The sequence below is a fragment of the Triticum aestivum genome, chromosome 5D (assembly GCF_018294505.1).
Source record: "Triticum aestivum cultivar Chinese Spring chromosome 5D, IWGSC CS RefSeq v2.1, whole genome shotgun sequence".
NCBI classification, from domain to species: Eukaryota; Viridiplantae; Streptophyta; class Magnoliopsida; order Poales; family Poaceae; genus Triticum; species Triticum aestivum.
Window position 1 is genome coordinate 449,476,035 of NC_057808.1, and position 9,579 is coordinate 449,485,613.

General features: G+C 43.5%; 2 protein-coding genes across 2 annotated transcripts; one reads left to right on the top strand and one right to left on the bottom strand.

The window, feature by feature from the left end:
- Nucleotides 1-1,888: 1,888 nt before the first annotated feature.
- On the bottom strand, nucleotides 1,889-4,988 carry LOC123122636 (uncharacterized). The gene is made up of 3 exons (XM_044542924.1): nucleotides 4,669-4,988; nucleotides 2,876-3,085; nucleotides 1,889-2,266 (listed from the first exon to the last, which is right to left on the bottom strand). The coding sequence occupies exons 1-3, from the start codon at nucleotides 4,900-4,902 to the stop codon at nucleotides 2,153-2,155; spliced, it is 558 nt and encodes a 185-aa protein (XP_044398859.1). The 5' UTR covers nucleotides 4,903-4,988; the 3' UTR covers nucleotides 1,889-2,152.
- Nucleotides 4,989-5,016: 28 nt separating this feature from the next.
- LOC123122635 (RCC1 domain-containing protein RUG3, mitochondrial) lies at nucleotides 5,017-9,176 on the top strand. Its single transcript, XM_044542923.1, has 6 exons — nucleotides 5,017-5,595; nucleotides 5,757-5,896; nucleotides 6,097-6,291; nucleotides 6,846-6,974; nucleotides 7,410-7,565; nucleotides 8,551-9,176. The coding sequence occupies exons 1-6, from the start codon at nucleotides 5,105-5,107 to the stop codon at nucleotides 8,751-8,753; spliced, it is 1,314 nt and encodes a 437-aa protein (XP_044398858.1). The 5' UTR covers nucleotides 5,017-5,104; the 3' UTR covers nucleotides 8,754-9,176.
- Nucleotides 9,177-9,579: the final 403 nt, after the last annotated feature.

The following is a 9,579-nucleotide window of genomic DNA, read 5'->3' on the forward strand; positions in this document are numbered from 1 at the left end:
TAACCTTTAGTCCCGGTTGGTGCCACCAACCGGTACTAAAGGGAATTTAACAGGGAGAACCCCGTTAAACATTTTCAAAATCCTCAAAAACCTAACAGAAAAAAGTTACGGGGCTTTTAAGATCTGGAGAGGCAAAAAAATTCAAATTGTGGTCAAACTGTGGTCAAACTAATTATTCTAGAATATTAGTGTTACTAAATAATTATTTCAGTTTTTTTGAATTTTGGTCAAATCTGGTCAAACTGTGGTCAAACAGTGGTCAAACAATGGTCAAACTAATTATTCCAGAAATATTAGTGTTACTAAATAACTATTGTTTTAATAACTATTGTTTTTTAAAACAATAGTTTCAAACTCAAACAGTGAAATGTGTCACTTCATGCTCAAGCTAAATTCCTGAGGGTTAAAAGAATTGACATCTTACTATTGTCAGGAAAACAACAAGTGCAGACTTGGAAACGAGAGAGAATAGAACCCGAAAGTTAAGCGTGCTCAGGCTGGAGTAGTGAGAGGATGGGTGACCGTCCGAGAAGTTAGATGATTTGGAATGATGAGGGGCGATTAGAGATTAGAGGATAAATTGAGCAGTGATGAGGGGTGGTGATTAGAGATTAGAGGTTAAAATAATTCAGAAATTTGAAAATCAAAAAAAAAATCGCAAAAAAAAATTTCAAAAAAAAAATATCATAAAATTTCCTTTAGTCCCGGTTGGTAACCGGGCACGTGGCCGCGGCCTTTAGTCCCGGTTCGTGTAAGAACCGGGACTAAAGGCCCGGTTCAAAAACCGGGACTAAAGGCCCTTACCAACCGGGACAAAAGCCTCCTTTTCTACTAGTGTGATCAGTGCTGGAGTACAACAACTCCTCCAAAACTGCATGTCCATGATGATGTACAAGACATGCTTTCTCAATTAGATCGTGAATACCTAGAGCTTTCCAAACATGCTTTCCTCGGGTACACTTGAATAGGAGGTGCTTAATGTCTTCCGCCCCAATCCCACACACTGAGCATTCTCCACTCACTTTGATATGGCGGTTCGCCAGGGTAACCCGACAAGGAATAGATTATGCATAGCTCTCGAAAGAAAATTTTTACCCTTTGCCGGCACATTGAGTCCCCAAATTGGATGAGGTTTAATACCAATTGCTTGGTGTTCATGTGTGACACCTAGTATATGTTGGTCCTATCCCCACTTTGACACATACTATATATATACTCGTACCCTAACACAGCCCCAAAAGAATTAATCCTCCTTGTTCGTCAAATGTGCCTCTCTCTCGTTGGGCCAAAGTGATGGAGGACGACCTTGCGGGCCCATAGATGGAATCGCCGCACGCAAGTGAGTTCCTATAGGGCAACCACCGCCTGCATGGTATTGCGACCTATGTTTAACCTTTGGCCATAATATCCTTCCCATTCAACATAATATGCTGAGCGCACAGAGAAAGTGGTTGTATGAGTCAGGTTCCAAGCAACAAAGTCAGGTTCCAAGCCCCAAGAATTCTTTGAACATCAACTTCCCAGAAAGTTTGTTTCACTAGGTCCACATCCCAGAGATTTGTGTTGGGATCAATAAGGTCGCTCCGTAGACTTCTCATCATTTACGAGTGCCGGATTAGTGATGTAGTGCCGTTGTCTCTTGCGAGTGCCGGGTTATCGGTTCATTTAGTAGGCCATTGGTTGTTCTTCTAAATAAAAATCCCAATATATGTTGGTGCCCATTGGTAAGAGTTTTTTCTCAGGATGTTAGTGCCAATAGATTGTTGATGCCAGTAGACAACAAGAGATTTGGTAAAAGAAAAATAATTGGTGTGATGAAGAAAATTCAAGACTTCAATTGATAATCAAGATATTTGTTAATAGCATGAAAATTTCAAGAATTCAAGCGTTCTGGGAAATTCCGGTGCTGTGATAAAGAAAAAGGCACAATTTGTTACATAGTAGTATGATACAAGAGATTTGGTTCACGAATTCAACCCAAGGCACAATGTAAGAAGGCTAGCCACTGTGGTTTTCTAGTCCTATCAGAAGCTTCCTCTGTAGGTACATGTGTCGATAGATACATTACAATGGCACAGGGGAAATCAGCAAAGCCAAAATGGCATGACGGATCATCATGAGCGATCTGTCGAATCCCATTAACTGGTCCGTGCTAAAACCTAGGAGCGTTTGTCGGGATTCTTGAAACCCCTTGCATTAGACTTGCTTGCCGTTTCCGGTAATACACGAACGGCCCACTTACAAGCAACATTCCAGCCATGAGGACCTGCAAAGGACATTGCTTTGGGATTCAGAGTCACAGACAAAAATGACGCAAAACTCGCCCTGGACAACGTCAAGACATCAATCAATGAGAACTCCGAAGAAATCGTGTTGTCAACAAATGTGATGTGACTGTAACTAGTCGATTAGTGACAATCATGTAAGTTGTTCGACAAGCAGAACATATGGTTCAATTTTTTAAGGGTAGATAAGCAGCTTTCAAGTTTTAACTGGAGAACTGGAAGTTTCAATCTTCAAAAGTAATTGGGATTCACACCATACTTCATATCAGTATAAATTTCATCGCCCAGACACCCACTGCCACAAACTGAAAACAAAATATATGTATCGACTCTTGCTTACGTCTGAGATAATACCCCAGTTTTGAAGAGAAGCTTACAAAAGATTCTCGCTTCCTCAACAATTTTTTGTAAGATTATTTACAGTTTAAGACTTTTTATCCAAAGATTATGGTATAGGAAACAAGAAAACAGCATGCAATCTTTGTAAGTAAGAACCAAATGTAACATGATATTAGAAATTGATAACAGGGTGATGCATCATGCAGCTTTATACTAGTAAGAACCAAAAAAGGTTTTAATGATATTATTACCTCGAAACCAAGAATAGATAGCTTCTCTTCATCCTCTAATGGTACACAACTCCTGTAAGTAACATAATGTTTTGGGCCAGTTGGCGTGGATGTCTCAGCCAACATCTTTCTATCCTTTGTTTTGTTCTCTTCTTTTGTACCATTTTGTACTTGTACACATTTCAAAGGCAAACGGTAGCCAGTTTCGCTGCAGCAGTACTTCTCATCATTCTGTAATAATAAAGAAAGAAAACTGAGTGTCAGTCAGCTTTAAAACCAATATATAATAAACATGCCATTTCATTACATGATAGTACTGCTTGCACAAGTGGTAATTAGAAGTTTTGCACCCAGACTTAAGTTTGCCAAGCAAATACAAAAGGGGCAGCAGGCCATAGTCAACATATCTGTTGGTAATGGAATTCTCTGTAACTGCAGAAGCTATCTTCTAGAAAAATCTTCAAGTATGTCAAGCTATGTGATCATCAGATGCTGGATAAACCATGGTTCAGAAAATGGTACACTGTTATGTGATCATGAAGCTAACAATTAATCAAACTGAATAATTAGCAGTTTAGTACAACTACAAGTCTAACAGAAGATAAGTTTGATACAACTGTCTGACCACTTTCCGGGTCACATTTTCCAAGCAATGTTCAAATAAGGAGTCAATCAATTGAGATGACAGAACAATACCATGCTAGAAGGAGTTTGGAAATAGGGGTTCTGACCAATAAAGATAATATGTAATATATGAACTACTCCCTCCGTCACGGAGGGAGTAGCATAGTTCTTTCATGTAATCTGTCTCAAGCTGTAATACCAACTCCTTGTCATTAGTCAAATAGCAACCAAAGGTAGATGATTTTGGGCGACTGTAGAAATGAATGGCTAATATAAATGGAAACACAATTCTACCAATGTTTACAATCTTGAGAGTACACCCACACTAGTACTATAAGATTAAGATAGGAGCAGAGCCAGTGCTTCCTGCTAGAGAAGGATCAATTTCCAATCCCAGTAGGAAACTTTGGCTTCTATAGCACAAAGATAGGACACCTCAAGGTCATTTGGTGATCCAGAACATATCGATGCGAGACAGAGAAACCGTTGCGGCAACTCAAACATAATACTAGAAATTTCCCGACATGGCACAAAAGATCTGTATTTCCCCTTGACCGACAACATGCCCTCCTCCTTCTCCAAAGAACACTTCTATCTATTTAGCTTATGCGGCCTTTATCATAATTATCTGGAGGTTCTCGTTCTTCATGCCAACCAAACTTGGCTGGAACATATAGAGTATAAAAGATTTAGCAGATTCATGGGCAGCAGAGTTTGCTTCCTTTTAAACTAACAACATCACAAGTTTCGACATACGAAACTGTCAAACTGGAACATAACTAACAAATTGATGTGGGCACTAGAGGTTCTGGTTGGGACGGTAAATTCTGACTCAAAATGCCTACGTTTGCTTACAACGGACTAATTGTGATCTTTCTCATAAATTCGGAGCAAAAAGGGCTCGAATGTTCTTCTGTTCCAACCGAAATTAACCAAGATCCCAACCTTCTCTCAGCACACACTCCAACCCAATAACTCGGATCGCCTGGCTAGGAGCTAGTACATCTGAACCAACGGAATCAATGAGCACACAATCCCCAAATCCAGCCCCAGCATAATCAATCAATCAATGTTTCATCCTCCCAAGATCCATTTTGTTTTCTCTTAATAGGGTGGGTGGGTGGGTAATCCCTGTGGAGAACCGGCTGGCTGGAAGGAAGGAAGGAGAGGGGAGGGGCGGCAGGGCTGACCTTCTCGGAGTACTGGCAGGGGATGCAGGGGCCGGAGGGGCTGCAGCGGTAGGAGGAGTTGCCCTGCGCCTCCACGAACCCCAGCAGCGACCTCCGCGCCCCCTTCTTGGCCGTCGACGCCGCCGCCGCCATCGCGATCGCCGGCGGGATCCAGCACAGCGCCGCCACCGCCACCAGCAGCAGCAGCAGCAGCCGCCACCGCCACGACGTCGCCGCCGTCGCCTTGCTCGCCATCGCCAGCCCCCAAGATGCCTCCTTTCTCCCCCTCTTCCTCCTCCTCCTTCCGTGCCGGTAGAACGGAGAGTTGTTGGGTTGGGCTGGGCGCTTAACGGGCAGGAAACTGCTAACGGGCCAGCTTCTGTGCTCCTACTACTAGTTGCTTCCTTCCTTCCGTCGGTTGACAGCCGAACCCAGCCGCCAGCCGCCGCCGCCGGCGATGTTGCGCCGCCTGCTGCCCCTCCGCCGGCGCTGCTACTCCGCCTCGTCTACCTCGAGTGCCGCCGCGCCGACGCTCTACTCCGGCGGCGACCACCCCGTGTCGCTGCTCTCCTGGGGCCGCGGCGCGTCGGGCCAGCTGGGCGGCGGCAAGGAGGAGCGCCGCCTCTACCCGGCGCCGGTCGCGCGGCTCCTCCTCCCCGTCCCGTCCCCGGTCCTCCCGCCCACGCCCGGGCGGCTTCCCCCAGCCGCGGGGACGGAGGCGGCCGGCGGCGTGGAGGTGGGGATCTCCTGCGGGCTCTTCCACTCCGCGCTCCTCGTGGACGGCGCCGCCTGGGTGTGGGGCAAGGGCGACGGCGGCCGCCTCGGGCTCGGCGACGAGGCCTCCGCCTTCGTGCCCCGCGCCAACCCCAACCTCGCTGGCCTCCGCGTCCTCGCGCTCGGCGGCATCCACTCCGCCGCCCTCACCGCCTCCGGCGACGTCTTCACCTGGTGAGGACACGGCACTGCCACATTGCTCGCTCATTCTGAAAATTTCACTGACGATCAGATGCTGGATGAATCGCGAGAGTAGAATGTGCTGCATTTTGGTTGTGATGGTTGATGGTTGTGGCTGGCTGCTGCATCACTCAGTTTACTCTAGTAGTCCGCAGGGGTTATGGAGGATTTGGAGCTCTGGGGCACTACGTTTACCACAGAGAGCTGTTGCCGAGGAAAGTGAACGGCCCTTGGGGAGGGAAGATTGTGCACATTGCCACGAGTGGAGCGCATACTGCGGCAATTACGGAATCAGGTTGTTTGTAACTTTTCTTCCACGATTAATCCGGACATACACTTTTTGTTTATCATTGGTTACTATACTGCCTTGTGCGAATGAATAGTGTGAGGAAGTGAAAGAAATTAGAACTTTTGCTGTTGTCATTTTGAAATATTGTCCTTGTTATCATCAAACTCCCTCCACTCTGATCCTTGCATTTTGATGACTTGTAACAGGTGAACTTTACACTTGGGGTCGTGATGAAGGCGATGGAAGGTTAGGGCTTGGGAGTGGGGGTGGTCCAGGTGAAGCCGGCTCTCTCAGTGTTCCTTCCAAGGTGACCGCGCTGCCTGTTCCAGTTGCTGCGGTTGCTTGTGGTGGCTTCTTCACCCTTGCACTCACCTCAGATGGGCAGCTATGGAGTTGGGGAGGTGAGGATGTCACTGTGTATTAAGTTATTAACTAGTAAACACCATGTATTTAACTTATTGTGCACTGATGCCCTTCTACAAAACTAGGGAAAAGGTTGTATACTTAACTTACTGCTAATGTGAAATGCAACACCATGCACTTCATATTAAGCTGCAATTATGGATTTACAACGTTCTTGCTAATGTGAAATGTTGTGGCAGCACAATATTTTTCCTCCAACTACATGCCCAGACCTTTCATTTCATCCATCGGGCATAAGTTACGTGGGTTATGATAGTTTTCTAAAATGCTCTTAAGCTTCCTTATCAACATCTTAACAGTCTTTGCATTACTTTCCTAGTATTCAAATCTCAATGATCTTGCTTAGTACATTGCGAAGATAACATCTCTTCATTCTGGCTTTCCAGGTTCCGTCGTAAGGGACTTATGTACTAATTTAATTTGAAATGCATCTCATCTAGCTTTGTAACTATTATTATATCGTTCAACTTTCCAATGCCTATTGGCAACTTATGGCTTTACTGAGTTTCTACTACTTGTCTATGATCTTCAGCAAACTCAAACTTCGAACTGGGCAGAGGAAGCAATTCCAGTGACTGGAGGCCACAAATTGTCCCTAGCCTGAAAAATGTCCATGTAATCCAAGTAGCATGCGGTGGATACCATTCTTTAGCCTTGACTGGTATGTTTTACTTGTTGGAAATTCAGGTGTTTTCTATGAACTAAGGGAAGGCAACTTTTGTGATCTCCTATCAAAATCTGGTAATATATTACATTGGAAAAATTAGAACTGCAATCGAAGTTCTGAAAAAAAAACATTCAGACAGGAGTGATAAAAGAATATACATTTGCCTTTGTCTCACCAAGTTGGTTAATTATGCCTAATGCTTGTTTTGACTGCAATAATGATCTTCAATCATAAGACCACATTTGATCATGAATCAAGTTCTGTTGGATCTTACAGCAAGCAACCAGCATAACACCACTGTATTCATAGAGATGTATACTTATTAGTTGTATTATTTTCAGACTGCTGATATAGCAAACACAGAACAATGTATTGGTTGTTGCAGCATACAAGTATGTGACATATCTTACCTCTGTTAACTATATTCAGATGAAGGTGAAGTTCTCTCATGGGGACATGGCGGACATGGCCAACTAGGGCATCCAACCATTCAAAATCATAGAATTCCACTTGCCATTAAAGCTCTGTCTGAGGAGCGAATTGTCTACATAGCCTGTGGGGGATCAACTTCTGCTGCTATATCAGGTGAATGCTGTTTCTCTTTTTCGTCTTAAAGATAGTCATTCATGGTGGTTGTTGCTGTGCAGGGAACTCTTGACATGTTCTTAGTCTCACCTACCTTCCATTCGCCATTTCCTTTACTAGTAAATCGTAGTACACAATGTCTATACTGAAGATTCATAGGAAAGGGTAAACATGCACCACCACCACCACCACATGACATTGAGTAATTGAGAATAGAACTGTCTACGTTGAAAACCATTTGGGGAGTGAAAGTATTACTAATTTAGTAGGTCCAAGAAAATACTGGGGACTCGTGTATAGTTTATAAGACTGGAGATATGAGAGAGAAAATTCATAAAGTTAACCAGTCAGGCAGATAATCAGTATTTTGTTACTGTTGTAATTATGCAGGAAACAGGCGTTGCATACAAATTTAATTGCATGTACTGCTGATGAAAAGAACGGATTTCTAAGATTTACTTACTAGTTTTGTAGCACACACTTTAGTTAATTTCGAGTAATGAAGAAGAAATACCATTGTCGTAACTAAACTTCAGTTAGTCCATTTATTTTGATACACGAAACCCAGATATATTGCCACTGTAAGAGCATCTTAGGGCCAGTTCTTTTGGTGGCTTTTAGAATAAGCTGCAATAAGCTGCCCCCTACCTAGCTTATTCTAGAAGCCCAACCAAATTTATGTTTTTAGAAGCCTAGTAGTTAAGACTTGACTAATAGGCTTATAAAAAGAAAATTTTGTTTGGGCTTCTAGAATAAGCTGGGTAGGGGGCAGCTTATTCTGGAAGCCCAAAAAAGCTAGCAAAAGAACTGGCCCTTATTCGTTTCATAAGATGTCTCTCTCAACATTCTTGTTTTAACTAGCTTAGTTATGTTGCCTTCTTCTAGTTCTGTAAGACTGTAACACATTGCGTGTCAGCTAAATGCAAGCAACTAAAATTTCAGACTATGAGTAGCTTACCTGAATTTACTCTCTTTGTGTGGCCAGAGAAAGGTGACCTGTACATGTGGGGAAATGCAAGAGACTGCCAGCTAGGCGTTCCCGATCTTCCAGAAGTGCAACCATTACCTGTTAAAGTTAATTTTCTTGCTGACGGTGATGAGGATCCAAGTCCTCCTCGTGTCATCTCGGTTGCAATAGGCGCTTCCCATGCCATGTGTTTGGTCTCCAGGCAACAGATTCAGAAATAGCACCTGTTGTTTATCAGCTTTGTAAATTCAGTCAAATTTGGACCTCCTAACCTGCGAGTACTCCATGGAGAGGATCATGTTCTCTACTGGTTAGAGCCTGCCTACTCAGTTGGCGAAAACTCCTGCATGGTGAAGCCCAACTTCAGCAAGAAACAATAATATTACAGGCATGCCATACTTCCTTGAATTTGAACACTGGAAGTTCTGTTAATTAGCGATAGATATGTTTCTTGATTTCTCAAGAGATGTGAAATTAGAGATAAAACCGACCATGTACCTTCTAGATTTCGGATTCATAGATCCTTTTCTGTAGTTGGTAAGATGAACAAAATTTTGTAGCATGTGATTTTATTGCTGGCTTGCACTTGGCACCCAGTTCAATAAATTAATTGAGCAATGCTTGCGCATTTGCTTCTTCGGTCACTCCCCCTTTCAGTTACCTGGGATTTTTCATGTCTTGCTCTTTGGTAGGATGGTGTCAAAATGTCAGTGACTCGTTTTCCATGTGTAACCAAAATCTCTTTGATTCCATGTAAGTAAAAAGCTCGTTGATTCCATGGCTGCTCTTTGCCACTTCCCTTGCAAAACTCTGCATTTGTTGGGTGGATCAAATCTTCGCACTTCTTTTACCTGCTTGCTCATGTGTTCAATATTCTTCCATCCCAGTTGGTCAATCGATTCTGAGAGATATATATCCCCCAGCTGTGAATTATTTCCTATCATATCCTAGTTTGTTAAAGAAACCACATAGTTCAAGCCTAGGTTGTAGTGGAACATGTTTGTTTCATCTAGTTGTACTTGTTCATGTTCGAATAAGAGAAGTCCG

Bases quoted from the DNA above. Each gene is read 5' to 3' on its own strand.
- LOC123122635 (XM_044542923.1), top strand. From the start codon at position 5,105: ATGTTGCGCCGCCTGCTGCCCCTCCGCCGGCGCTGCTACTCCGCCTCG. The intron at 5,596-5,756 runs GTGAGGACACGG...AGTAGTCCGCAG, and splicing joins TCCGGCGACGTCTTCACCTG to GGGTTATGGAGGATTTGGAG. The intron at 5,897-6,096 runs GTTGTTTGTAAC...GACTTGTAACAG, and splicing joins TGCGGCAATTACGGAATCAG to GTGAACTTTACACTTGGGGT.
- LOC123122636 (XM_044542924.1), bottom strand. From the start codon at position 4,902: ATGGCGAGCAAGGCGACGGCGGCGACGTCGTGGCGGTGGCGGCTGCTG. The intron at 3,086-4,668 runs GTCAGCCCTGCC...TTATTATTACAG, and splicing joins CCTGCCAGTACTCCGAGAAG to AATGATGAGAAGTACTGCTG. The intron at 2,267-2,875 runs GTAATAATATCA...TGTCCTTTGCAG, and splicing joins TATCTATTCTTGGTTTCGAG to GTCCTCATGGCTGGAATGTT.